Source organism: Cyanistes caeruleus, chromosome 11, assembly GCF_971803275.1.
Source record: "Cyanistes caeruleus chromosome 11, bCyaCae1.hap1.1, whole genome shotgun sequence".
Lineage (NCBI taxonomy): Eukaryota > Metazoa > Chordata > Aves > Passeriformes > Paridae > Cyanistes > Cyanistes caeruleus.
In genome coordinates this window covers 14,403,394-14,430,308 of record NC_141711.1, presented here as the reverse complement: position 1 = coordinate 14,430,308, position 26,915 = coordinate 14,403,394, and the positions used below count along the sequence as shown (strand labels likewise).

At 49.1% G+C, this 26,915-nt stretch overlaps 2 protein-coding genes across 15 annotated transcripts in view; one reads left to right on the top strand and one right to left on the bottom strand.

The window, feature by feature from the left end:
• Window positions 1-26,915, top strand: part of DNAH1 (dynein axonemal heavy chain 1) — a 71,117-nt gene that overhangs the window by 38,754 nt on the left and 5,448 nt on the right. For all 3 annotated transcript variants that reach the window (XM_086845315.1, XM_086845316.1, XM_086845317.1), the window contains 31 exons: window positions 1,099-1,276; window positions 1,388-1,582; window positions 2,250-2,369; window positions 2,992-3,150; window positions 3,415-3,516; window positions 4,676-4,816; window positions 5,314-5,474; window positions 6,167-6,324; window positions 6,457-6,630; window positions 6,995-7,033; window positions 8,108-8,286; window positions 9,099-9,329; window positions 10,675-10,871; window positions 11,244-11,379; window positions 12,520-12,728; window positions 13,485-13,656; window positions 14,018-14,209; window positions 14,747-14,857; window positions 15,911-16,096; window positions 20,777-20,968; window positions 21,438-21,605; window positions 21,879-22,070; window positions 22,486-22,617; window positions 22,832-22,957; window positions 23,384-23,503; window positions 24,295-24,444; window positions 24,848-25,008; window positions 25,128-25,353; window positions 25,440-25,635; window positions 25,837-25,988; window positions 26,469-26,665. In XM_086845315.1, coding sequence (XP_086701441.1) covers window positions 1,099-1,276; window positions 1,388-1,582; window positions 2,250-2,369; window positions 2,992-3,150; window positions 3,415-3,516; window positions 4,676-4,816; window positions 5,314-5,474; window positions 6,167-6,324; window positions 6,457-6,630; window positions 6,995-7,033; window positions 8,108-8,286; window positions 9,099-9,329; window positions 10,675-10,871; window positions 11,244-11,379; window positions 12,520-12,728; window positions 13,485-13,656; window positions 14,018-14,209; window positions 14,747-14,857; window positions 15,911-16,096; window positions 20,777-20,968; window positions 21,438-21,605; window positions 21,879-22,070; window positions 22,486-22,617; window positions 22,832-22,957; window positions 23,384-23,503; window positions 24,295-24,444; window positions 24,848-25,008; window positions 25,128-25,353; window positions 25,440-25,635; window positions 25,837-25,988; window positions 26,469-26,665 — 5,052 coding nt within the window. The remainder of the gene's footprint in view (window positions 1-1,098; window positions 1,277-1,387; window positions 1,583-2,249; window positions 2,370-2,991; window positions 3,151-3,414; window positions 3,517-4,675; window positions 4,817-5,313; window positions 5,475-6,166; window positions 6,325-6,456; window positions 6,631-6,994; window positions 7,034-8,107; window positions 8,287-9,098; window positions 9,330-10,674; window positions 10,872-11,243; window positions 11,380-12,519; window positions 12,729-13,484; window positions 13,657-14,017; window positions 14,210-14,746; window positions 14,858-15,910; window positions 16,097-20,776; window positions 20,969-21,437; window positions 21,606-21,878; window positions 22,071-22,485; window positions 22,618-22,831; window positions 22,958-23,383; window positions 23,504-24,294; window positions 24,445-24,847; window positions 25,009-25,127; window positions 25,354-25,439; window positions 25,636-25,836; window positions 25,989-26,468; window positions 26,666-26,915) is intronic.
• LOC111935150 (HAUS augmin-like complex subunit 3) lies at window positions 16,626-23,960 on the bottom strand. Of its 12 annotated transcripts, none has more exons than XM_086845327.1 (7): window positions 23,865-23,939; window positions 22,414-22,660; window positions 21,852-21,997; window positions 19,080-20,272; window positions 18,486-18,916; window positions 17,681-17,897; window positions 16,626-17,272 (listed from the first exon to the last, which is right to left on the bottom strand). In XM_086845327.1, exons 3-7 carry the CDS (start codon window positions 21,868-21,870, stop codon window positions 17,021-17,023), a joined length of 2,112 nt encoding a protein of 703 aa, XP_086701453.1. In that variant the 5' UTR covers window positions 21,871-21,997; window positions 22,414-22,660; window positions 23,865-23,939; the 3' UTR covers window positions 16,626-17,020. The 12 variants fall into 12 exon arrangements, with proteins under 12 accessions (XP_086701453.1, XP_086701450.1, XP_086701455.1 ...); XM_086845324.1 differs by having other exon boundaries at window positions 19,080-20,415; window positions 23,865-23,904; XM_086845329.1 differs by lacking the exon at window positions 21,852-21,997 and having other exon boundaries at window positions 23,865-23,943.

Sequence of the window (26,915 nt, the reverse complement as noted above, 5' to 3'; positions counted from 1 at the left end):
CTTACATCGTATGGAAACAAGAACCAATAGGCCACTTGCCCTCTTTACAGCCAGGTCCTACTGCTTACGTTTCCATATGTGACCTGAGGTTGACTTTGCAGCTCACTTTATCCATAAGCTAGGATGTGAGAAGCAGTGTGAATCTCCCTTTGGCCCTGTCAGCCAGCACTTGTTTCAGGGCAAAGCTGAAGATTGCATTCTGTAAAATGAGGGAAACTAAACATAAATGAAACTAACTGCCTCTAGGAAAAGTTCAAGCCAATAAACATTACTGATGCTGTGACCAGAGCTTTCCAGCTTAGGATCTGGTACATATTTACTGAAGGACTTTTTATAGAAGCTCCAAATAAGCTCAACAGTTTATTTATGATGTGAATCTACACAGGTATGTCAACGTGACAAAAAGAAAAATGCAGCAGTTGTGTAAAATATATTTACAGACAAATCCATCTGCTTTAATCAGCTGAGCTTTAGAACAGATTGTTTTCCCTTGATCTCAGTAACAATACCCTGGAATTCACTAGTACTATAAAAATAACAAATAATTATTTAATATCCAAAGTCAAGTCCAGGGTCTGAATGGAAACTGCGCTCCAGGGTTCCATGTACAGATTAAATTCTTGCCATCACTCAGGCAGCATTCCTTGTGTCTGCTCTCCTGGCCACCAGCTCCAGCACCAGCCAGGTTCACAGGCAGCTGAGGATAGGGAACTTCAGTTATAAAGAGGGTAAGGTCATGCTCTTTAGCCTGGATTTATCCTTGTAACCTTGAGAAAAAGAGGCACCTCCAGGGACCTGAACTGGATGCCAGCAAGGCCTCTTTACTCTCCACTGAGGACAGAGATGTTAAAGGGAAGCTTGACATCTTCTAGTTAAATGACATGAATTCCAGATCCTGATGCCCAAAGAAATTGTCTTGTGGTGTCACCCTGGCTGAGATGTGTCTCAGTAAAAAAAAGAATGAGGTGGACCTTTTTGTAGCTCATGGATAAGGGAGACACATGAACCATGATAAGACTGCCTTTTGTGGTGGGAACTTTGCCATTCATTTCAGAAAAACCAGAGTGGGCCAAGCCCTGCCTTCCTCCTGCCTTTCAGGACAGATGGGATCTTTTCCACACTCATGCGCCGGGGAACCGTGGCTGCTGACTCCAACAAGAAGTGGTACATGTTTGATGGGCCAGTGGATGCTCTGTGGATTGAGAACATGAACACGGTACTTGATGACAATAAGAAGCTGTGCCTCAGCTCAGGGGAAATCATCAAGATGACAGAGGTAACTCATTAACTCCCACGTTTGCTGCCTGTTGTCTGTACTCCTTCCTCCCTGCACTGAAATAAGTATCAAAACTGAGCCTTATCCTGTCTTTTCTTTTGTAATTTCCAGGGCATGACCATGATGTTTGAAGTCCAGGATTTGGCTGTTGCTTCCCCTGCTACAGTCTCCCGCTGTGGCATGGTTTACCTGGAACCCAGCATTTTGGGGCTGGAGCCCTTCGTTGAATGCTGGCTGAAAAATATGCCAGACGTCATGCAGCGCTTCTCACAGCAGCTGGCATCTCTCTTCAAGAGATTCCTCCAGGTGAGCTACTGTTCTACCCCCATGATTCCATGTCATCTTGAATATCAACCAGCCCAGACTTGTCAAGGCCTGGATTTAAATGCCATTGTGGGAACATTTCCTATCAGCACAATATCTATCATGGGAACTTCTCTGTGAATTTTGTGGCTTTAATAGAGGTTACTCACTGATCTCTGCAGATGTGACTAAGTCTCATTGGTTATTATAGTTGGTTTTATTTCATTTTTAAATTATCTTCTGGACAAAACCATCCCTAGTGCAGTTCCATAGCTTAGAGTAGAGTACCTCTAGGGAGAAGGTTGTACAAACAAGTCTTGTTATTTCTACTTTGCTGATAAGCCATTATTTTAATGAAGAACCTGGAGCTACGAAGGAAAGCTCTGAAGGGAGCAAACCATTTAACAGCAGTGATAGCACAAGATACACGTAACTGTTGCACAGAACCACATGGGAGTCCCAGAGGTTTCTTGGTGTCAAGGCTGAACGAAGGGGTTCATCTTGCTTTTCTCCAGTAAAAACGGTGGTACTTGGGATGCAGTTGGAAATGGCTGCATTCTCAGCCACTCTCTTCCTGCTAAACATAACACGACGGAGATGAACAAGAAGGTAAAACCAAAGACAAGTGTGCTGGATGGTGACACTGAGATGTTCCTGCATATCTTTCCAGGAGGCCATCGACTTTATACGAAGCTCTGTGAAGGAGATAATTGCCTCTACAGACAGTAACCTCACAGTGAGCCTTCTGGTGATATTGGAATGTTTGTATCAGCCTTTCATTCCCATTAAGGTAGATTTTGCTACCTGTATCACTGTTACTTGTCTCTGTAACTCTTAAGGAAGTTAAGTCATGGGAAGGGTTAGTCACTAGCGAGCAAGATGTTGGTGCAGAAAGGTCATGCTGTAGCTCATCCACATGGCAGAAGGTAATACAGCATCCACCAAAGCACAGGTAAACTTGGAAGGATTATGCTCTGCCCACTGAAGGAACACAAGATAAGCTCCATGCCTACCAGGCTGGAGGGCAGAGGTTCACTTTTATTTATAGCAGAGGGAATTGGAGAATGAGTGGGAAGCAGAGATCAGAGCTGAGCAGTGATGCACTTCAGATTGCAGGTCCTTTGAGAATTAGTATTGAAGAAGGCTGGACAATTTTCAAATTAAAAACCTAAGACTAAATTCTTCTCCCATCTCCTGCTGAGTGGCGTTAGTTCAGCAAAAGGAGTATCTCGGGTACACCAATGAAACAACAGATTTTAATCCACAGAATTTATTAACAAGACCTGTGAAAAACTGGCTAGAAAAATCTTCATAGAAGCTGAATAGAATTATGAGCAAATTAAGAGGAGCCTGGAGTTTGTGAGCCTTAATTATACCTGAGAATTTTTCTTCTGCTTGTCTCTGGTTCTAAGGGATTTAGGACGATTCCCCGGGAGAAGATTGCTCGTATGGGAGAGCTGATTGAACCTTGGTTTATATTTTCCTTAATCTGGAGTGTGGGTGCTACTGGAGATTCCCCAGGTCGTGAGGCCTTTAGTTCATGGCTCAGGAAGAAGATGTCAAAGGAAAGGGTAAGTAAAGGAAAAGCAGATCTTAGTAGTGAGGAATGGGGATCAGAGCTGAATGCCTGGAGGCTTTGGATGGACTTTGTGTTGCCATCTGGTACACCATTTTCTCAAAGGGACCCCTGGTCTATTCTGGGATAGTTCTTGGATAGACCTGAGCCCCCTGGCCTGGGTAGAATCCCATTAGTAAAGACTTCCTTGAAGTAGTGCATATCCTTCTGTGAATTCAGCTGAGTGGCAGCCATGTTCACCACAGCTTTATTCTCACAGATCAAGTTACTCTTCCCAGAAGAAGGACTGGTTTATGACTATAAACTGGATGATGCTGGGCTTAGCAGTACTGAAGAAGATGATGATGAAGTCCCTAAAGAGGTAAAATATTTAATTTTTAATTCCAAGCTAGCTAATTTAGGGGAGGGACCAGGAAGCAACACAGTCCTACAGGATTTGGTAAGATTTTCTCATCAAGGGCAGAGAAGAAAGGCCTATACGAAGCAAACAAGAATGTTTAAATCAAAATTAAGCTTTTCATTGAATCAGGAAGGCAGTTTCTTGCCTTCAGAGTTGTGTACCAGATCCTTCAAAGCTCAGCCAAGAGCTGGTCAGTTGAGACCTGAGTGTCTCTGTCAGTGCTCAGAAAGGTGAGAGGTGGCAGAGGTGTGGCTGCTGGAGGACAGGGGGAAGCTCAGATGGATAGGTCTGTGTTAGAAAGCAGTGAACAACAGCAGAAGAGCTATGTACAGCAGAGTCTGGAGTAGCAGCAAGGCAGATAAATATTCCATCTTTTTCACAAGAGACATCAGTGTAGGGCATGTCAGGGTCATCTTGACTGACAGACACCAGACTCTGGGCTAAAAGGAATTAAAAAATGAGGGAAAATGCTTCCCCTTCCTGAAATGAAACAAAGAGCCCTACATGAGTGTCAGATGCTTAACAGAAGGTGCCAATGTGGTCCCTGTGGGAAAGCCACATGGGGTGGTCAGGAATGTTGATTTTCTCCTGTATTCTCCAGCACAGCCCTGGCAGAAGCTCTATCTCATTTGTGTAGTGGCCTCTGGGAGGGACATCTGCAGCTTCCATTTAGCACAGGAGATCCATATCCTGTACAAGTAGAAAACCTCACGTGCCTCTGAGTGCAATGTGGGTGATGGCACAGAACAGGAAGACAGGAGCCCAGATAAGCCCCCTTTGGCCCTCTGCCATGGGCAGAATTCCTATTCTTGCAGATATCACAAGTGCTCCATCCCGCTTTGATCCCGGTTCTCAGAAGGGAGGGCAGGGGTGTTGCTGCTGGGACAAGGACCTCTAACTCTCAGGGTCTGTCCCTCCCGAAAGTAACGAGTCAAACACTCCCAGCATTTCCATACAGAGAGGTGAGGGTGGCAAGACTAAAGAGAGGGGCTGGAAACCTCAATTTCTCATCAGAATCCGAGCTGTTACGCAGGGAGTGGTGACAGGGAAAATAGCAGAAATAGTTTTCCTTTTCCTAGAAGGGATAGATGACCCCTCTAAGCAGACTCCAATCTTTCAGGTGCACTGGGAGGTGTGGCTGGATGCTACAGCAAAGTTCACCATGGTTCCAGACACCAACTTCTGTGATGTTATTGTGCCCACAATGAACACAGTCCGAATGGCCTATCTGCTGGAGCTGTTGCTCACCAACTATAAGCCAGTACGTGCCCAACCTTGTCTTTGAATTTGTGGTTCAACCTCTTCCTCTCCCAGTGCAGTCAGAATATAACAGCTACCTAATACTTTGAGATTATTTCCCACTTCCATGGATTTGTATTTCTCTCCAAAGCTCCAAATCTGTGCTTAAGCACTAGGAGTTATACATTCAATCCCCAGGCAACATGCCAGCACCCCAAAGGAATATCAGCACTCAGTTGTTCTATCAAAATGCAGCAATTGCTAAATAGGCCATCACCATCCCTCTTTACCTGTTTTCTACAGTTCCATTTCATACTTCTCTGGTTGGATTCCACCCCACACCAAGAGACTTTGGTGTTGGGCAGCTGACCTTATTGAAGAAGCAAGCCCAGCAGTCCTCTCCCAACCTTCAAATGCCTAAAAGAGCAGTAACTTACATTTCCTCCAGCAAATGTCAGAGTGCTGGGAAACACAGGCTGCTTGCCTATGATTATGCTGCATTGCTGATTGTGCTTCTAGGTTCTTTGCATTGGTCCCACTGGCACAGGAAAGACTCTCACAATTGCGGACAAGCTTTTGAAGAACTTGCCTAACAAATACATCACCCACTTCCTGATGTTTTCAGCACGCACCTCTGCTAACCAAACCCAGGATCTCATCGACAGTAAACTGGATAAGAGGCAAGATTCCTTTCTGTGTGTGCAAAGGCAGTATCCCTGAGCTCGGTGTTTCTATCACCTTGGTTATTGAGTTTCATCCCAAGACCTGGAGGGGCCCTGAGCACAAACAGCTGTGGATAACATGCAGGACACACAGCACACCTGAGCTGGGATTGTGAGAGTCAATAATAGCTTGTTATAATGGCAAGAAAGTGAGAAGGATTAGTGAGGGTCGGTAAAAGTTGCTCCAGTTCTAGTTATTTTAGAAATACTGCATTTCACAGCACAGGTGTTTGCAAACCCTGGTGTGGGATCTTTACAGAAAGTGATGAAGGGAGAAAATGGGGCTGCCCACCTGCAATCCCACTCCCCACAGTAAACAGCTTCCATTTCACCTCCCGGCTCAGCCACTGGTTTGAAGTTTCCAACAGATTCATGGGCTCAAGCTTTGCTTTTAGTTGCACCTATTTACTCCTTGGCATTGTGCATAAGTAGACAAAATTTCACTTGGAGAGAAGCCAGTGCCTCGAACATTGCTCCAGATCTTTTCCATGCAAAGGCCCTTACAAAGGAGTGCATCAAGTGTAAAAATAGCTGAAACTGTTGACTCAGGAAGCATGCAGAGGAAAAAAAAAACATGCTTTTGGATCAAGTTAGAAGTACCTTTGCAAGAGGAGTTGTCCTGTGTCCTGACACGGTTTCTGTCCTTGCAGGCGGAAGGGAGTGTTCGGGCCTCCAGTTGGTCGCTACTTCATATTTTTTATCGATGACTTGAACATGCCCATGCTGGAGCAGTATGGAGCTCAGCCACCCATTGAGCTGCTGCGGCAGTGGATGGACCACCACGGCTGGTACGACCGGAAACAGATCGGTAGGACCCAGATCCTGTGCCCAGAGCTCTTGGCAAGATTGGCCTGTTCAATATGTATACCTGCCCTGGAGATTTGCGGTGAGGGCTTTTACCTACAACTCAGCACTCATTCCTGATTTTGCACTCTCAAAGGTACCTTTAAGAAACTGGTAGATATTAATTTTGTCTGTGCCATGGGACCTCCTGGAGGGGGAAGGAATCCTGTCACTCCACGCCTCACTCGCCATTTCAACTATCTCTCCTTCACTGAGATGGATGACAGCAGCAAGAAGACGATCTTCTCCACCATCCTTGGCAGCTGGATGGGTAAGTCCTGCAGAAAACTGCCACCTTCTCCTCATGTTGAAAGTCACCTTGATGACAACTGAGTTTGGAAGGGGAGCAATTAATATTGATGATCTGATCAAAGTGTTGAAAGCTGGAACTTGCAGTAGTCACTCAAAGATGCTTTAGGGAAAGTGTTCTATGAGGCTTAGCAAACAGTGAGCTCATACACTATTTAGTCTCAGGGCCAAATTCTGCTGGTGCAAATCAGAAAACTTCAGCTTTGGCTTTCACATTTGCAGTATAGCCTGGGCCTTTCAAAGAAGATTTTGTTTGTGATGGGTGATGCAGATATTCTTAATCTCAGCAGGTAAAGCTAAAACTGATTTTTTCTGTCTTTTTCTAGATGGACTCCTCGGAGAAAAAAGTTACAGAAATCCAGTGCGTAAGTAAGAGCAGAAAGATGAGAGAGACTGTGAACAGAACAAGCTGGTGAGCACAGCATGGCACAGCTTACCTGTGCTTTCAGCAGACAGACACTTGGCCAGACAACAGCCTTCTGTGGAAGCAGAGCCTTCTGTTACTCTCCATCTGCTGCAGCCTGTGGACAGCTGAGCAGGGTGGATCTGAGCATGGTGCTACAGCCACCATGAAAAAAGGGTTCATTTGGAGTGAAATGAGTCCTCTTATACTTGACAGGGTGGGAATTCAGGATCATCTTTGCAAATATGTCCTCATCTGCAAATCTGCTAGTAGAAAGAAGTGAGAATAGTCAGCTATGGGAGAAGTGAAGCAGAGCTTTCTGAGTGCTTGCAATATTCAGAAGCACCAGTACCTGACTGTGATCTCAGGGGCACATTGAAACATCTAGCTGTGATTTAGAAAGAAACTAAAGGATTTTTGAAATAATGCAAAAAAAGTGCAAAATGCTGGGGTGTCACAGGGCTCTACTTCTCCAGGAGTGTTTGTAATAAACTTCATTGGAAGGAAAAAAAAAATTGCACTCTAAAACCAGCAGCTGTGTTTAAATCTTGCCAGACTATTGCATAAGAAATTATTCCTCAGTGTCTTTGCATTTGCTGAGCATAATGAATTGCAGAGGGTTTAGCTAAGAGGGCACTCACATCTTCTACCTTAAAAGTAGCTGAGATTTCACTGCAGGAGTGCAAGGAGGGAGAAGGAAAACCTGTCTGGAATATTTCAGGTAGGCATCAGTTACCTGTCTGGCAGTGCCTCCTCTGTTCCTGGGGGGCATGAAATCTTCACATCACAGAATCAGTGTAAAGCATTCTTCCATCCCAAATCTGGTTCACATTAGTTGATAAACCCATTGGCAGCTGTCCACTGCTGTGAGCAGGTGCTTGGTCAGGTCCCTCAGTCTCTGCAGAAAAAAGCAGAAAATAGTGTGTTCCTGCCCAAGTCCTAGCCAGCACCTCTGCTACTCAGTGCCACCTTCCTGCACTGAAAGGACCTTCTCAGCCCATCTTGACATCCTCTCCAACTACTTCTGTTTCTGCAGCGGGAGCAGATGCAGTGAAAGACTTGAATGAGCCCCTAGTCGATGCCACAATCTCCGTGTACATGACCATCACATCCCAGCTGCTGCCCACACCAGCAAAGTCACATTATACCTTCAACCTGAGAGACCTCTCAAAGGTGTTCCAGGGCATGCTCATGGCTGAGCCTGGCAAGGTCGAGGTGAGTCCTCCCATCAGCACAGCCCTGCCACCCAGGGCAAGACCAGAAGTGTTCTAGTTGAGGCCTCATTCACAGGCCTGCAAACTGGCTTCAGTTTTCCATTGAAGATGCATTTTGGTACTGCCCAGTGGGTGTGGTGGCCTCCCCTTTGGCTATTGCCTGGTACCAGTAGCAGGCAGACTCCCCCTTCATCACAGTCCCTCCTTGGCATGGAAGCAGGTGAGTAGCCACAGGGAGTCAGCAGGACACAGCCCATCCATAGAGGGCTGGATGGAGACATGGGGGATCAGACAGGGACCAAGTAAGTGCAGAGGTGTTGTCCTATTACCTCCTTCTGCCCCTTCATCTCTCCTGAGGACCTTGCTCTGGTTCCAGCCTGGCCAGTAGAGACTGAATTATCACAGGAATTACTTAGGACTCTAAATACTATAGGTTCTGTGCTATCAGCCAAATAAAAGGATCTTTCAAAAAACACAAGAGAAAACTGTAAAAATTAAATCAAACTGGGGAAAGATAAGAACAAAGAACATAAAGTTTAAATCTCTCAAAGAGAGCCCGACATATGGACAAATAGAGGGGGATAAACTGATGCTGTAATGAGCTCTCTGCAAAGCAGCTGTTTTGACAAGAGTTGTTTTTGAGAAGAGAAGGGAAAGCAGCTTCCTCCGCCCAGTTCTTTCTCCGCTCCAGTTGCCTTGTAACAGGAGTGGAGCTGGCCACATGCTGGGCAGGAACCAGCTTTCCTGACAGCAATGCTCATAACACTTCTCTGCTTCTCTCTCCGGGGCTGTTTTGCTGGGATTTCCTACCAGAACAAAGAGCACCTGCTGAGACTCTGGTACCACGAGAGCTGCCGGGTTTTCCGTGATCGTTTGGTCAGTGAGGAGGACCGGACCTGGTTTGACAACCTAATGACGAAGAAAATGGAGGAGTTTGGCACCACTTTCCAGGAGGTCATTCCCTCCCAGCCAGTTCTATTTGGAGACTTCATGGAGCCAGGTGCCAATGTCAAAGTATACCAAGCAATCGACAGCCAGGATAAGGTAAGGACCCTGGGAATCACCCTGTGAACTATGTTCACATCTTCCCAGTCTTCTACAAACAAAGGAAAACAGTAATAGTAACAATAGTGGTGCTCTAATTAGAGGTGTCTGAACCTACAAACCACCCCAGGGGTCTCCTGTGAAATCCTACCACATGTATGAATAGTGGCTGTTTTTGTTGTGATGGGCAGTTGAGGTGGAACAAGCTGTCTCTGCATTGCAATCCTGGAGGCAGCCTGCTATGCCAAATCTCCCAAATGAGCCACACTTGGGACTGAAAAGTGAAATTTGCTGGAAAGAAATGGCACATTACCCCCAAACAATACTACTTTTGCCATTAAGGACTTCACAATTGACCTTTAAAAGTAATTAATGTTACTGCCAGACTCCCTGTTGGAGAAGATACTGGGAGTACTTGGGTAGTGGTAATTAAGCAAAGGCAATGAGTGGTGCGTTTTGCACTCATTATCAGAAACAGATGATTATTCTGTTGTCTCTCCTCTTGTGATAGCTCTGTGACAAGGGCTGGTAATTAACTAAGCTTTCCAATCCCTTTTGCAAAGTAGGTAGGCCTGTCCCCCACTGAGGTGAGCACAGCTGAGACAGCCAGACGTAGAGGCAGCTGCACAGTCCCCACTGATGCACACAGACTTTGGCATCTAGGCAGGGATCTCAGTGCTGTATGAATTCCAGCTGGTGTTGCTTTTCCAGCTTCACAGTGAGATTGCTGAGGGGGTAGGATCAAATCCCAGATGTCTTCATGCTTCATCTCCTCCTCTGGCCTGAGGGTGCTGTTGAAGAGAGCCTTGGGATGGGCAAGAGAAACTGCTCCTGCAGCTATTCCATGTGATGGCTGGATTGGGAGAGGAGTATGCTCCTCTACCCATCTACAGCCAGTGTTGTTTTCTTCCCCAGCATCTGTGCTTTCCAGCCAGAATCCTAGCCGCAGGATTCAGCAGCAGGCAGTGGTCAGCTGTAGAGCAAGGAAAGTAACCCAGAGGGAGGCCCTGAAGCAGTATGGATCAGGCAGCCATAAGCTCTTTTATTTTGAACGACACCCTGCTGCTTCTCGAGGCAAACAGCACAGCTGGGAACAGCAGACTGTAGTCACTTGCCTGAGTTAGCTTAAGGTCACCATTGAGCACCTGCAGCCACCACCACTAACTAAATTCAGCCCATCCAATGGCAGTTCCTTAAGGGAGCCTGGAGGAGAGCTGCTCCCAGACACTGTTAAGCACCAGGCAATGCCCTCCCCTACTCCTGGCTGTGCCAGCAGACAATAACCCACACACACACACACAATTGCTTTTATCTGGTAGCCACAACTGAGTGTTTCTACTCACAGCTGAAGCTTGTGATTGAGGACTACCTGGAGGAGTACAATCAAAGCAACACTCCAGAACTGAAGCTTGTGCTTTTCATGGATGCCATACAGCACATCTGCCGAATCAGCCGGATTCTGCGGCAGGCTCCGGGGAATGCTCTTCTCCTGGGTGTTGGGGGAAGTGGGAGACAGTCTCTCACCAGACTGGCATCTCACATGTAAGTAATGCACTCCCACCTATGCATGTAAAGAGGAGCAGCTCCGTTGGGGCTGCCTTCAGAGAATCTTTTTTCCTGCCCTTCCCACTGCCAGTTACATGTTTTTCTGGCTGCTGATTGCTCAAATGAGTCAAGAGCTAGGACTCAGTTAACATGCACATCTGCACTGGGTTTCTAGCTAGCTCAGGTATCTCTGCTTTGTGTAAAACATGCTCCTGGGTTGGTGGCTGTCCTTGATGCACAAGGACAAGTGTGTGCTCAGCACTCACTATAGAAAAACAGCTTTCACCCTGAGACCACAAGACCTACTGGGAATTGACAGAAGAGAATGGTTTAATTTGATGTAACTCCACAGGCTTCTTTTTCTTTTAGGGCAGAAAATGAATGTTTCCAGATTGAACTGTCAAAAAATTACGGCATGGCCGAATGGCGAGAAGATGTGAGGAAGGTCATGATGAAAGCAGGCCTTCAAAGTCTACCCAAGACCTTCTTATTTGTAGACACACAGGTACAAAAGTATTAGCATGGTGGATTTCAGAAGGGGTCAGAAATACATCTCTAAGCTAAATAAATTCCCCTACAGAGTATTAAGGAACTTGACACAAACCAGACACAACTTGTATTTCTTCAGTAGCTTATATTCATCCTCTTATAAAAGAGCCCCAGGGAAACTAGAGGTGGTGCATTTATTGCTAGAGGGTCTGTAGAGCTGTGTGTGAGTGGGTGGATTCTTCTCTTGCTCAAGGAAGCTTCTTTCAGCTCCATCCAAGGGTTAAGTGGGTACATAGATTTTTAGCTGTCTGAAACTAAGCACTATTGGCCACTGATATTAGAAGTCCTCAGTAAAATGACTATTTTCCTTTTCAAAAAGAGAGTAGATTAAGGACCTTACGCCTGTTGGTTCCATAGGATAATGCTGGCTGTAACTGTAAACTGTAACTTGCTAATGAGTAGGCCAATTTCCACTTCTGGAATCACAGTTATGTTCCCCACAGGCTTTTTTACTGCCTTCATTATCATAGGAACCATTCCCTTGTGGCAGAGCCCTAAGCAGTGAGATGAGCATCAGTCAAATGCTACTTGTTCTTGCAGCCTTTTCCCTGCAGTGAGAAGCATATGTGGGAGCAAAGGGGCCCAGGAGGGTGCATTTAGTCAAGGAGATGGATGCTATGTATTTCTGATGTAGCAAAGGTGGAGAGGTGAGTGTAGCGCTTGAGGGAGATCGTCCCACAGACTGTGACACATCCCTACAATTACTCTGTCTCCCACATTGATAAGCTTTATTTTAATAATGAAGCGTTCTGTGCTGGAGGAACAAAGACCCGGAGCAACCAGGTGTCTGGGGTCTGATTGCAGAGGCAGGGAGCAAGAACCTGAGCTCAGTTTGTCTGTAAGGAGACAGGGAATGGGCAGAAGGATGTTTGATCTCAAACACACCCTCCCACCCCTGAAATGGCTGAAATATGGCTGTTTAATTCGAAGTGCTGGACAAGAAGTAGGGTGTGCCTTCCTGGAGCCAAATGATCACAAAAACGGTTTCTTATAACTGAGGATGAGGGCTGTATTTATGCAGAAATTATCTCCATGGCATGTGAGACATAAGTTTCTTCTGACTTAAGAAACTGGGGTTTTTTTACCATCTACTTAGATTAAAAGTGAATCCTTCCTCGAAGATATCAACAACTTGCTCAACTCTGGTGACATTCCCAACATTTACAATCCCGAGGACCAAGACCAGATCATGACAGCTATGAAGCCCGTTGTTCGAGATCTGGGGCAGCAGCCCACCAAGGCAAATTTGATGGCTGCTTACACAGCACGGGTTCGCAGCAATATCCACATGGTCCTGTGCATGAGGTACATTTCAGGCCTACAACTCCATGCTTTTAATGCTAATTATTCCCTGTATAATGGGATCTTTGTTTCCAAGCTCCAGACTTTGGAGAAGGAGGAAGAATAGGAGTATGGTTTGCATAACATCTTCCCTAAGGCTAGATTTTTTATTTTTTTTTTTACACTTTGCTGGTCTCAAGATGAAGTTTTAATTTTTCAAGAGTATGATTATGTGTGATTCAGATGAAACACAAGATAGCTCCTCCTTTCTGCACCATTGAGCCATTTGTTACAGACATATCTTGTTTGAATTTGGGGCTCAGTTGCACCATGTTTACCATCAATATAATGCATGGTCCATAGCCAGCTTGCTCCCTTGCAGGAGGGATACCAGAAGGTACAGGGTACTCTAGTGCAAAAACAAGTAGAAAAATCAGGGCCATGATTATGGTTTGGTGATGTGATCTCTGCACACACCTGCTTGAAATACACTTCAGAGCACATTTGTTTCTTATCCCTTAAGTGTTGTCCCTAGAGAGAGATCCTACTACCATCTTAATACTTCCAAAATATGCTGAGCCAAGGAATGAGCTCAGACCTGCACCTTCTGGCATGCAGCTCACTGCCTGAACTTTCATTCCCCTTTTCCCTCCTTTCCTGGGTGTATTCCTGTCCCTCTTGCTCTGCAAGACTTCAGGGTGGTTCCATAGAGGGAAAGATATTTTGGCCTTGTATTTAGAGCCAGCTGTAACACATCTTCTCTGCACGCCTTGCCCCCAGCCCGATCGGAGAAGTGTTCCGCGCACGCTTGAGGCAGTTCCCCTCTCTTGTGAACTGCTGCACCATTGACTGGTTCAATGAGTGGCCTGCTGAAGCCCTGCAGAGCGTTGCCTCCTCCTTCCTGAATGAACTCCCACTTCTTGGTAGCGGTAATGACGATATCAACGGGATGGTACGTGCCACACTCGAGAATGCTCTGCCCCTGTGTGTTCAGTGTGCTGTGTCTCTGGATACAGAGACATCCAAGACAACAGATGCAGGGCACACCTTCAGAAGTGTCCTACCCTGCAGCAGAAATGTTCTATGGCAGGATCATTCAAATGCAGAGCTGCATAGCTTTTGTATGCCTTGAAACTGCCTTGGCCATTTGTCACCCCTCTGTGGCACTAAAGCCACCAGACACACACAAGCTCTGCTGTGACTGTAGAGTTTGGTTCTTCATAAGCCCCTTTTGCTCTCTCTGGGCATCACATAGATTTGCCTTTCATGTGTTCAGTACTGAATAATACTGTTTCTTTCCTGTCTCCTTGTAGATTCAAGTATGTGTAGCAATCCACCAGAGTGTGGCAAAGAAATGCCAGTTGTTCCTAGCAGAACTGGGCAGACACAATTATATCACTCCCAAAAGCTACCTGGAGTTCCTCAGCATCTTCAGTTCCCTCATTGGAAGGAAGCAACAGGAACTGAAGACAGCCAAGAACAGGATGCAAAGTGGCCTAGACAAGGTTTGTCCCTCATACCTAGAAAAGTTTTGGGACCGATCCCTTACGCACTCTGAGCAGTGTATTTATAGCTGCAGAGATGCAGTGAGATGTCCTACACATGTCCTGTGCAACAGGAAAAAACTCAGGCTAAAGCAAGTGAGAGCTATGCTTTCTGCCAGGGCCAGTCTTTCTGAAGGTCTGCATCTGTAACAGCTCTAAAAGAATAATGAGCCCCAGTCTTTGGGGACCACAGACCTGCATGTAGCTCAGCTCTCAGGATGTTCCTTGCTAACCTTGTAAAGCCCTCTAACAGAAACATTGTTCTGCTGTTTCATTGCCCTGAGCTTATGAAGTAATGACTAGCATGTGCAGGCAACATTAGGCAGTGCTGTTTATAAGCACACCACAGCATCAGATTGTTGCTTAAACAGGAACCCCAGGGCAAGACCTTTGCACAGCCCAGTGCTTGGCAGGGAGCACCCTCCAGAGCAGCACAGCCCTTTCCTAGGGCTTTCCATGGCTGCTGCCCCTGCTCTTGACTCTGCTTTGCTCCCATAGCTCCTGCGAACAGCAGAGGATGTAGCGAAGATGCAGGAGGAGCTGGAGTCCTCCCGCCCTCTCCTGGCACAGGCAGCCAAGGACACCGAGGCAACCATAGAACAGATAAAGGTACCACTGCTGGGCAGCCCTGCACTTTCTAACTGACTGCTCAGACTGGACTGGACACAAGCTGGAGAGGTCTGGCAGGGATTGTGCAAAATCCTGCTTGATCAGAGGTGAAACGCCTCAGACTGGCAGATGTTTGTGCAGAGCTGCACTGACAGCAAAAGCTGCCTCCTGCTGGGGTCCTGCTCTGCTGCTGGTGAGCACCAGTTGCAGAAGCGATGGCTCCCGTGTTTTTGTCTGAAACCACCACCCAGGGGTCAGTCAGCCCAGCTCCCAGGCCCTTGCAAGTACAGTCTAGCAACACTGACACAATCCTCAGGTGGCCTGAGCAGCTCTAAGCCAGATTCATTGTTGAACAGGATCACTCCTCCACATCCCAGTCCCAGGGAGCTGATCCAGCTGCACCCTGCCCCCCAAACCTCAGGGATCATCACACAGTCACTCATGCCACTTCAGAAGAGGGAACTGTTCTGTGTTGGCTGTCTCTGCCTTCTCTCCCTGTGTTCCTCGCTGCCCGTCTCCTCCTGTGGGATGGCCACACGGGAACAGAGTGAACAGGGACACAAACATAATACAACTCTGCATGTAGAGGGGACTCTGCAGTCACCTAAATTCCCACATAGCAGATAAGGATTTGGCTATATTCCACATTTCCTTTATGCCTCTTCATAGTGTATTAACCCTTGAGGTATGCAGAAGTGGCAGTTTTAGAAACAAACCCCAAAGCATATCTTCCCATTCCTCAATCTCCCTACAGATTTGCAGCCCTATGCATCCTCTACTTGTGCCAGTAGGAAAATGGATAGAACAGCTAACTCCTGCAAGACTAACATAATTCCATACATAGCCAGAGCTGGCACTTATGGATGGTTTATGCAGGCTGACAAAAACCTTATCCCATTATGGTGTAAGAAGGGCATCCCCTGCAGCAGTTAGGTCCCTGAGATGTGCTGGAAGAAGACACACATGCTGCCAGGACAGCTGTGATCCTTTCCTAGCAGTGCCAAGCCAAGCTCTGCCTCCAGCATGCTTCTGAGGCTGTCTCTGCCATTGCAGGTGGACACAGCTGTGGCTGAAAAGACAAGAAGTGCTGTGCAGGCTGAGGAGGCCAAGGCCAATGAGAAAGCTCAGACAGCCCAAGCCATTGCAGATGATGCTCAGAAGGACTTGGATGAAGCCCTCCCAGCCCTGGATGCTGCTCTTGCCAGCCTGAAGAACCTCAACAGAAATGATGTTACAGAGGTAACTGTGTCAAGTGAGAGGGTGGCAGAGCCAAGTCTAGTCAAGGACAGCATCTCCCTTTGCAGCAATTCCCTTTCAATAGGCTTGCAGCATCCCCAACCTTTTCCTCCATCCATCCCCCTGGGCTCACTCTGGGCATGCAGCTTCTCACCTTCACTCCTTCAGATGCAAATTGAAGGGCAGAAAGGCAGTAAATGGCCCCTGGATGTTTCCAGCATGTCCTGGAGAGGCTGTGGAGGAGGGTTCACCCCACTGCCTGTGCATGGGAGTATGCAGCAGGTACCACCAAGCAGCCCCAAGTACTGCCTGTGCAGCACAAGGACAGAGCTGGCAGCACCCTGAACCTGCAGGCTCTTTGAAAAGGGATCCACCACAGGCAGAGAAGAGGCAGTAGGCCGAATTCAAGGCATACTGGCTTGAAATAGGCTAGTGAGAGAAAGAAGGGTGATTCTGAGCCTGCAAAGCATCACAGCCCATAGCAAAGACCGAAGTCAATAAGTACAGATTTCACCACACAGGGACAGGCTTATTGCTCTGCAGTTGAGTAAGAGACCTTTTTATTCTCCCAAAAACACACAAAAACCTTTTCCTCAGAAAGTGAAGAAAGACACAGACAGTGTTGGTCCACTTGCCCCCAGCACCCATCCTCTTGTAGAGCTGGCATGAGAAGTGTCTTGTCTATCCAAGACATGCAATGCCACAGGAAGCATCAATTTCTTACACATCATCTAAACCAACCCCCAGAAATTCTGTACTTAAGGATTAATCTCCTAGTTTCTATTAAATCCAGCTGCCAGGTCATGGTCCAAGTAACCTGTCACCAGAGTAGAGACCACCAGACTTCTCTCCCAGTCTAGAATTAAGGACCCAGCCCAACCAAAAGAGGACACCACTACTGTGGCAGGGAACAAGGATGCCTTTGACCTACTCCTTTCCATAGGGGAGCTCCTTCTGTGGTCTCTTGGAGGAAGCTGATGCCTGCTTCTCCAGCTCCTCTACTGCCTCTCGCAGCCGACCCTCATTGCAGTAAAAATGCACATAAAGGTTGCGCTCTGCCTGCAGGATGGGGTTCTCCAGAGACCTGTGCTTGATCTCCAAGTCACTCAGGAGATCTGTCAGCTTTTGGTAGAGGTCATCCTGCATGATGATCAACTGCTGCATCAGCTTGGAGATCTCCTAAGGGACAGAGTCCAAGCTCATGTGAATATGGAGAAATAAGGGTATTTTCTTAATATCTGTGGAACAGCTCAGCCCCCCAGAAACAAACTACCCACCCAGCTTTGGCCTCCAAACCCTCCCAGTCCAAGGAGCAGAGGTGGCTTACTGGGAGACCTTGGCTAAGGAACCCAAATCTCAGCCCTGAACAGTACATGTGAGACAGTGAGAATCACCTTTGTTCCATAGCCAGCCACTGCCTCACCGGATGGTTTTTGGGACAAGGCAAGGATCAGGCCAACCTCCCCTCCCTCTGTGGCTGACAGGCAGCAAGGTCTCCCCCCTGCACCCAGGGAGGATGGCAGAGGGCTCCCTGTGCTCACCTGCTGCCACCCAGCATGGCCCAGGGGAGGAGAAGTGCTTCCTTACCGGCGAGGAGAGCTGCAGCTGGTTGGAGCTGTTGTACAGTTGGTGGTACAACACCTCTATGGAAGACTCCAGGGCAGACACCTGGGGCATAGGACCTTCCAGCTGGGCTTCCAGTGCCTTCTTGTCCTGAAGCAGCTGGGAGCACTTGGCTGCCATGGCCTCATAGCTGCGGAAGGGCTGCTGCTCCTGATCTTTCCCCATCAGCATGTCCCAGAGCCTGTGAGAGGGGAAAGCCAGCCAGAGCTGTGAGTAGAGAACCAGTAGTGAGGAAGAACAGGGCTCTGAGGTTGGTGTGCACTGTAAGAGTGGGATGCAAGCTGATGTGTGTCAGCAATGAGTGGACAGCCATTCCTGGTGAGGAGCCAGTGTGTGATTTCTTTTTGCCAGACACCAGCTACTCCAAATCTGTGTGGGGAAGACTGAGAAGACCCAGTCAATGCAGGACACCTAGTCAGAGAAAGGTCTTGCTCTAAGCAGCCTGTGCTTTCTTGTGGCCCAGCTCTCCTCCTCTATGGCTGAAGACTTGCCTCTACACTCTCTACCTTAACATTCGAGAAGAAATTTCTGTTCTCTGTACTCGTTCCTTTCTCCAAGCCCATACTTTGCTTCATCAGTCCAAGCCAGCCAGAAAGAAGCAGATCTGGGGGATTTCACACCACCATGGAGTTCACAGTGGCTCTGCACTGGCAGAATAGCACTGCTAGTCTATCTGGTAGCTTGGGTCTGCTGCCTGTCTCGGCCATTCCCATGCCACTGTCCCAACACCTAGTTCGTTCTTTAAGCTCAGACCCTCCCAGGCCCTTACCGTATAGCAGTGAGGTCTTTGGGGCTTATCCATTTGTGTGGATGACCCTTCTGGGAGGGCCTGAAGTAGTTCTTCTGCTCCTGCAGCCTGGTCTGGGATTCCCTTGTCATGGTTTCGATCTTCTCCAGCCAAGCAGCCTGCTGTTCCAGCTCCTTTCTCTCCCGTTTCAGCTGGAGTTCCAGAAGATCCAGGCGGCTGTGCTGGCTCAACAGCCATGCAGCTGCCTCCTCCTGCCTCCTGGCAGTGTTCTGGAGGCGGGAAACTTCCAGGCTGAAGTACTTGTGCAGGATGGGCAGGTGAAAGCGGTGAGCCTCTGCCTTCAGCAGGGGTGGCAGCTGGCGTGTCAGAGCCTGCCTGATGTCAAAACGCAGGGTGTGAAGCTGCCTCTGGAGCATGGCAGCCTGGCTCTGGAGCTCAGCCTCAGCTGCCTGCTGTGCAGGGGGACACAAACAGGCTGGTGACACTGCGCTGCCTGGCTCTGCCACCCCCTCCCAACTTGTCAGCTGTGCTCCAGTGGTCAGCAGGAGGGACTGCCTGTGCCACAGGCAGACCCTACCACATAGGATGGTGGAGGAATGGGTGCACTCTCCCTACCTGGTTATCCTCAAGAGATTCCAGAGTCCTCTGGGCCCACTCCAGAGCAGCACGAGTGCCTTCCACTTTTGCTGCTGTGACTATAACCTCCCTCCGGGCACAGATATGTGCTGTCTCTATTTGGCCCAGCTCCTTCCAGAAGCTGTCTTGGTCCTCCAGCAACTCCTCTTCATCAGTCCCAAGACATTTTGGCATTGATGTTTTCTTGGTGTCCCTTCTCTCTGTGACTTCCTGGCTGCCATCTCTCTCATTCCCTCCCTCCACTAGGAGCTCTGCTGTTGAGCCTTGGACCGATATTCCCCAGCTTGCTGGTGCCACCCCCCATGGTGTCTTAGTGCATTCTTGATAAGGAACTCCTCTTCTTTCTTCTGGTATTTCACAGTATGAGTCCATTTGTGTCTCAGCCTCCAGCCCTTCCTTCAGGCTGCTCTTGCCTTGTGCACTTGCTTCCCAGGCATCTGGAGCCTGAACACTATCTGGTAGGACCTGCTGGATGAAGCTCTCAAATACATCAGTGGCCTGTTGTTCTTGCTCCAGGTAAGGAGCAAGATCTGTCTGGCACAGCCATGTTGGCAGCTGGCCCATGTTCCCATGACACTCTGACACCTGCTTTGAAGCCTTGCTGACCTGGCTCAAGGCAGCTCTGGTTTTGAAGATCTTTGCTTTCAGGCTTATATGAGCCATCCTCAACTCCTGCTTCACTGCTTTCTCCTTCTCTTCCAAATACTTGTGCTCCTGCTGCAGCTTGTTTGTCCAAGCCAACAGTTTCCTGTACCTCCAGAGCTGGCAGTCACGATAGTGCTTCAGCTCCTGAAGCTTCTGCTGCAGGGCCTCTTGAGAGGGCCCTTCATCCACTATCGAGCTCGGGAGCTGTGGGACATGGCAGCACATCCGCAGGGCCTCCTCCAGGGCATCGCCTTCCAGGATGGGCTTGCCTGCAGCCAGCAAGGCCTCATAGGCCTCCACCTCAGCTGGGCTCAGCACATTCTCCTCACCCACTGTGCTGCAGAACCACTCGAGGAATTGCTTTGTCTCAGGGCAGTCAAAGAGTGACTCAAAGTCCTTTTCACAGAGGGTGTCTGCATGGGGGTAGATCAGCCTCAGCGTTGCCATAAAGTCCGCTGCTCTGTTGACAGTGTCCAGTGAGAAGGCCTGGGAAAATCTCTGGCTGAACATGGCAAGGATGGTCAGCACTAGAAGGGAAAAAGCAGGAGTCATCCTCAGAGCTCCTGACACCCACAGTCATCTCTCAAGGGTCCTGCAGCAGCACTCCTAGGTGCCTGATGGAGGGGAGACTCAAGCAGGTCCTCCACAAGTGCTGAAGACCAGCTCATTGCTGTGGTGGGGTAGAAAACAAATGAGAGCCCATAGAACAAGGGAGAAAGCTTGCCTGTGCCCCATTTCCATACAGCCTTCTCCTAGGGCCATACAGATTTAGCTCCTTCACCAAGATCTATTCAGCCCATAGGGACACACCTATTAGAGTAGCAGAGCAGGCTTTTTCAGCCTATGTTTCTCCATGTCCTTTCTGATAACCAGCTTTCCCTTCAAATGCCTCTGTCCTTCCTGCTTGTGTATTGCATCCTCTAAGTATCCTATCTCTGGTCCCAGTCTCCTCTGTCCCAGCTGAGGGAGGGATGAACACCCCATGTCCCAGAGAATCAGGTTATCCCACTGTTTCCATTTGGTGTTTGCAGGTACGAGCCCTACAGCGCCCTCCCCCTGGTGTGAAGATTGTGATTGAAGCTGTCTGCATTATGCACGGAAAAAAGCCCAAAAGGGTGGCAGGAGAAAAGATAGGCACCAAGGTGGATGATTACTGGGAACCAGGCAGGGCCCTCCTCCAGGACCCAGTGCAGTTCCTGAACAGCCTGTATGATTATGATAAGGTAAGAAGAGGTAGAAGGAAGCTGTGACTGGGATCAGGTATTGCCTCTCTCATGTCCTGTGAGACATCCTTCTCACAGCAGTAACAAATTGAGCTCCTTGTGGGCAACACCCTTCAGCAACACCAAGGATGAGGGTGTATTTGGCCTGGAAGCCCTTATGGGAGTTGGGTGTACATCATTGCCTTGGGCAATGGGACCCAGACACACAAGTCTTCACATTCTGGACCCCTGCTCTTTTGTGTGGAGGAGCTAGATGGAAGTTGTATGGGAAGGGATTTACCCAATCCCGCAGTTGTGGCTCCCAGACCTCAACATGCAGCCATTTGATTCCTCTTGCTTCAGTGTGATGCCTTGACCATCCTGTCAGGTCCTGGGATGGTGCTGCCTTTGGGGGAAGCCCTTAGGAGATCAGTGATGAGCATGCTGGAGATCTGACTGAGGAAAGTCTCTCCCCTGCTGTTCTTGACAGGACAATATTCCAGACAGTGTGATCAAGGCCATCCAACCCTACATTGACAACGATGAGTTTCAGCCAGCTGCCATCGCCAAGGTCTCCAAAGCCTGTACCTCCATCTGCCAGTGGGTGCGTGCCATGCACAAGTACCACTTTGTGGCCAAGGTCGTGGAGCCCAAGCGGGTAAGAGACTCTGTGACCCAATTGCTTTTGGTGTTTGGGAAAACAGTAATAGCAGCTCCCTTCTGGAGGAGATGCTGGGAATCACCACATTCTGCAGGTCAGGATGTAATACCTTAGTCATCCAGGGACTGGATTGACTGAGATATCAGTAGATAACACTTATCAGCAAGCACTTTTATGGAAAACAACTCTTGCTCCAAAATCTCTGGGTTTTGGGGGAAGAGCCTGGCTACATACCCAACATACCCTCTGTTTCCTTGTGCATCTCCGCAGCAAGCCTTGCGGGAGGCAGAGGAGGACCTGCGTGCCACTCAGATGGTCCTGGATGAAGCTAAGCAACGCCTGAAGGCGGTTGAAGATGGCATTGCCGCCCTGCAAGCCAAATACGAGGCCTGCAAAGCCAATAAAGAGGAGTTGGAGAGAAAGATTGAGCAGTGTCTGGAGAGACTGGCCCGTGCTGATGTGGTAAGGGACAGAGCTGGGTTCTGTCTGCTTAAATGAGGTAGCTCAAGTTCAGATCAAGCAGCACAGTGGTGAAAACATCCTTGTGCCTGCAGCTCATGACAATCCTAGGCTGAAGCTACCTGGCCTGATCTCAACAGCTCAACAGAATTGGAAAGCTAAGCTAGGCGCTGATGTAAAAAGCTGATGTCCCCCTGTGCACAGCTTCCTCAGCTGACAATGGGTCTCCAGGACAGCTGAGAGCAGCCCAGTAACCCCAGGATTGAGTGCTTAAAGCCAGGAACAGAATTCAGATATGTCAGGGGCCACCCCAACCTCTGGTCACCAAAGTCACCTGCAGCATTACCTAGAGAGCAGTAGATCCGGGACACAAGGTTAGACCACACAGCAGCTCTCACACATGAAACTTATCCCACAGCTCATCAACAGCTTGGCTGATGAGAAGGTGCGCTGGCAGGACACTGTGGAGAGCCTGGATGACAAAATCAGCAACAGCTCTGGGGACGTGCTGGTTGCAGCTGGCTTTGTGGCCTACCTGGGCCCTTTCACAGTAAGTGTGCAGTGCTCAGCACTCAGTTTTCAGCTCTGCTGTCCTGGCCAGGGAGAAAGGAATAGGACACAAGGGTCGAGATCCCTCCAGGATCATTCTCCACTTGTGCCAGCAGCTGCACAGGGCTCATTTAAATGGGAACAGGGGGGTTTAGATACTCTCAACAGACCAGCTGCAACTTAAAGAAAAGCTATGATGGTGTTTCTCATGGCAGGGAGACTACCGTGCAGCACTGTGCACGGAGTGGATGACAGAGCTGGTCCAAAACAACATTCCTCACAGCGATGATGCAAGCCTCATCAACACCCTTGGAGACCCCGTGGAAATCCGCTCCTGGCAGGTAAGTTGCAAAAAAGCCCAAACCAAATACTTGAGGAAGAAGAGGCCTCAGGTAAAGACTTAAACAATCAGCTCACTGATCACCTGGACCAAAGGACAGGCCCCAGACCAAGTGGCTGGATAATGGCCAAGTATCTCCACGCTGCAGAGCTGGAATTGCTACCAGGCCTGGGCAGCAGAAAAGAGGGTATCAGCCTTGACCTGTAAAGCTTGTCCTTTATAATCCCCAGGCCCAGAGCCAAGCTCTGGCGATAGCCTGCCCTAGCCTGACCCCACAGCACAGCCCCATCCCAGGGCTTAGCTGCTGGCAGAGGTACCTTCACCACCATCTCCTGTCCACCCACAGGGAGCACTCAGGGGTTAGGGCTTCTCTCTGGTCACCTATGTGCACTACCAGGTGTCTCAACAACTTTTTCTACCCTGTTAGATTGCTGGTTTACCCAATGATGCCCTGTCTGTGGAGAATGGAGTAATAACTCGATTCTCCCTGCGCTGGACTCACTACATAGACCCACAAGGACAAGCAAACAAGTGGATCAAGAATCTGGTAAGAGCTGAGGGGCTGAAAGCCAGGTCTACCAGGATAGGGGAAACAGCTTTCTATCAGGAGCTGTGCAGAGCAGCCTCAGGCTTTGGGCTCTAGAGCTGCAAAACTCCATGCTGTGCCAGCCCAAGCTATCTACCACCAGATAGTCTCCACATCCACATTCATCCCAGGTGGGTTTCCTGTCTCAGAGAAATGGGTACAGGGCAGGAGGAGCCCTCATGTAAGCAAGCAAGGCATCAGATTCCCACTCTAGCTCTCCACTAATATTCTGGGAGACTTCACCTCACAAAACATCATCAGCATCTCCCATAATGATTTTCAGGTTTCTAGGAGAGAGAGGGAGGGATCAGGGTAGCATTACCTGACTGTCAAGCAGTCTCTACTACCAAAGTGCTGAGAACACTGACTACCACCTCTTTGGCCCTTTTGAAGGATCAGGCAGGAGGCTGAGGCAGCTGCTCCTGTTTTGCTCTGAGGGCTTTTCCCACACACCTGCTGTCACTTTGCAAGCTCTGCCCTGAATTAGCAGTGTGGGGCTCAAGATAGGTATAGCTCTGTGAAGGACATTGTCCCTGTTTCCCCCCTTTTCTGCTGCCTCATTGAGCTGTCTCTAGTGCCTGCTGATGTGGGATAAACTTGCCAAAACAGCCAAAGTCTAGCTGAGCAAGAAAATGTATTTCTTCTGCCCCAGGGAACTAAACCAGTCCAGTGAGAGGTGTACTGTGCACCTGAGCTGGATGTGAAGGTGACAGGACACCACTGAAACCCTGTCCTCCCCTGCTGCCTTTCAGGAGAGGACAAACAGCCTGGAGGTGGCCAAGCTGAGTGACCGTGACTTCCTCTCCACTCTGGAAAACACCATTACCTTTGGGAAGCCCTTTCTGCTGGAGAATGTCGGCGAGGAGCTGGATCCAGTCCTTGAGCCTGTCCTGCTGAAAGAGGTCCTATGTCTCACCTTGGCAAGGAGGGCAGTGGGTACCTGGCTGAGCTGTGAGGGGCCAGCTGGCCAGGGTGCCATGGGCTGTGGTGGGTTCATGGGTCTCTGTGGGCAGGCAGAACTCAACGTGAATGAGTGAATGAATTTGGCCAGGGTTCTAACACATTGACAGCCTCCTGCACACACTGGCCTCCTGCCAGCAGGCATCTCTGCCTGCGAGGCAGGGCCATGAAGTACAACTGTTGGCTTCACAGTCAGGCCTTTAGTTCCACAGGGAAGCTTGGAGCTCCTCTGTCCTGAGAGCCTTCAGATTCCCTCCTCACTGCAGAGCCCAGGGCACAGAAGGATGTCTTCCCTCACAATAATTAGCCATCCCAGCCTTACTGTATTGTCCTTCTCTGGTACAGACCTTCAAACAGCAAGGCAGCACCGTGCTGAAGCTGGGGGATACAGTGATCCCCTACCATGATGATTTCAAGATGTACATCACCACCAAGCTGCCCAACCCTCACTACAGCCCCGAGGTCTCCACAAAGCTCACCCTCATCAACTTTACCCTCTCACCCAGGTACCTGCTTTTACCCCATTAGTTGCCCATGCTGCTCAGACTCATCCCTTGCAGTCCTCAGACCCTTGGGCATGTTGCCCCCTCACCTGCCACCCTCACTTCCATGACTTTTGTTGTAGTGGCTTGGAAGACCAGCTGTTGGGAGAAGTGGTGGCTGCAGAGCGGCCTGACTTAGAAGAAGACAGAAACCAGCTAATTGTTAGCAACGCCCAGATGCGTCAGGAACTAAAGGAGATAGAAGATCAGATCCTGTATCGGCTCAGCACTTCTGAAGGAAACCCTGTAGATGACTTGGAGCTCATCAAAGTGTTGGAGGCATCCAAGCTGAAGGCAGGAGAGATCCAGGTCGGAAGTGAAAGGTGCTCTCCTCGCTGCAGCTGTGCATCCTCTGCCAGCACTCCACTAGCTATGATATTGCTTCTGTCCTCCAGGCCAAGGTTGTGGTGGCAGAGCAGACAGAGAAGGACATCAACATCACCCGCATGCAGTATGTGCCTGTGGCTGTCCGCTCGCAGATCCTCTACTTCTGTGTCTCAGACCTGTCCAACGTGGACCCCATGTACCAGTATTCGCTCGAGTGGTTCCTCAACATCTTCCTCCTGGGGATCCGTAACTCTGAGAAATCAGGTGCCTGCCCAGAACAGCCCCCTCCTTTCCTGTCCCTCACCCCACATCTGCACGCAGTCTGTGTTTGAGAGCAGCATCTGTCCTTCCCAGACAGGGTGGGGGTGTGCCTCTGTGAGCAGGAACGCAGAGCTGACATGGAGAGCACCCTCCATGTCCCCCATGGCACCCAGCACCCTTGTCTGGTTGTTGCCTTTTTTTCAGAGGTGCTGACGGAGCGGGTGGAGAACATCAACAACTACATCACCTTCAGTCTCTACTGCAATGTGTGCCGCAGCCTCTTCGAGAAGCACAAGCTCATGTTTGCCTTCCTGGTCAGCGCCCGGATTCTGATGAACGAGGGGAAGATCGATATGGTGAGCAAGTCACCTTAGTCCTTGAAGGGATCCCGTCAGGGCAGCTCAAGCACAGCCTGTTCAGCCTAGAATTGTGTGCTGGGTGGAAAAGGAGCCTCATTCCCTGGGGTTAGCAACAGGCTTGGCAGCCTGCTGGACAAACAAAGGGCTTCTATCTTTATTCAGCTTTCAAACTGTTCTCTCTGTCTACATGCAGAGCTGCCTAGCCTGAATCACCTGCAGCTTCTGCCAGTTTCCTGCCAGACTGCTGCAAAGGTTAATGAGTTCAGAGAGAGCAGGCAGGGGTTAGCAGAGAGTGGCAGCTGAGCAGTCACTATGTTGATCTCACCAGACCCTCCAGCTCAGTTACTCCTTGACACACACACCTGGCAGGAGAGCAGCCAGAAGGATACTATGGGATTTTAATTGGATATGGCACCATGTGCCTTGGGCTCAGGTGGGTAGGCTGTTATCCATGACCAAATGGTATCTGGTTCCCAGGATGAGTGGCGATACCTGCTGTCAGGAGGGGCCATAAAGGAGATGAAGGACAACCCAGCTCCAGCCTGGCTGAACGAGAGAGCGTGGGGAGACATCCTGGCCATGAGCAGCCTGAAGAATTTCTCTGGCTTTGACAACGATTTTGCAGACAACCTTGAAGGGTTCAGGACCATTTTTGACAGCCACAAACCTCACAGGCAAGTGTCCCCTGTTTTGTTAGCTTAGCTCTACTGCACATTACATCCCTGGGAAAGCATGAACAGCTGATATAACCACAGTGCCAGCTGTGCTCCCAGTGCAGTGCCATGCAAGGGAAAGGATGAGGCACTGCCTTGTCTCCTAAGGGGTGACCTTTGCTTGCCTGAGGCAGAGCCTTATCCCAGCAGTATTTTCTGCTTTCCCATTGGAAGCAGTTCTGGCTTGCCTGCTGATGGTTTCAGAGCTACA

What these genes read in the sequence shown, in the direction of transcription:
- LOC111935150 (XM_086845321.1), bottom strand. Translation starts at nt 20,297, where the DNA reads ATGACTCCTGCTTTTTCCCTTCTAGTGCTGACCATCCTTGCCATGTTC. An exon ending in AATCTCTTGAGGATAACCAG is followed by an intron (nt 18,917 to 19,079) that starts GTAGGGAGAGTG and finishes CCCCCTGCACAG; the next exon opens with CAGGCAGCTGAGGCTGAGCT. An exon ending in AGCTGCAGCTCTCCTCGCCG is followed by an intron (nt 17,273 to 17,680) that starts GTAAGGAAGCAC and finishes TCTGTCCCTTAG; the next exon opens with GAGATCTCCAAGCTGATGCA.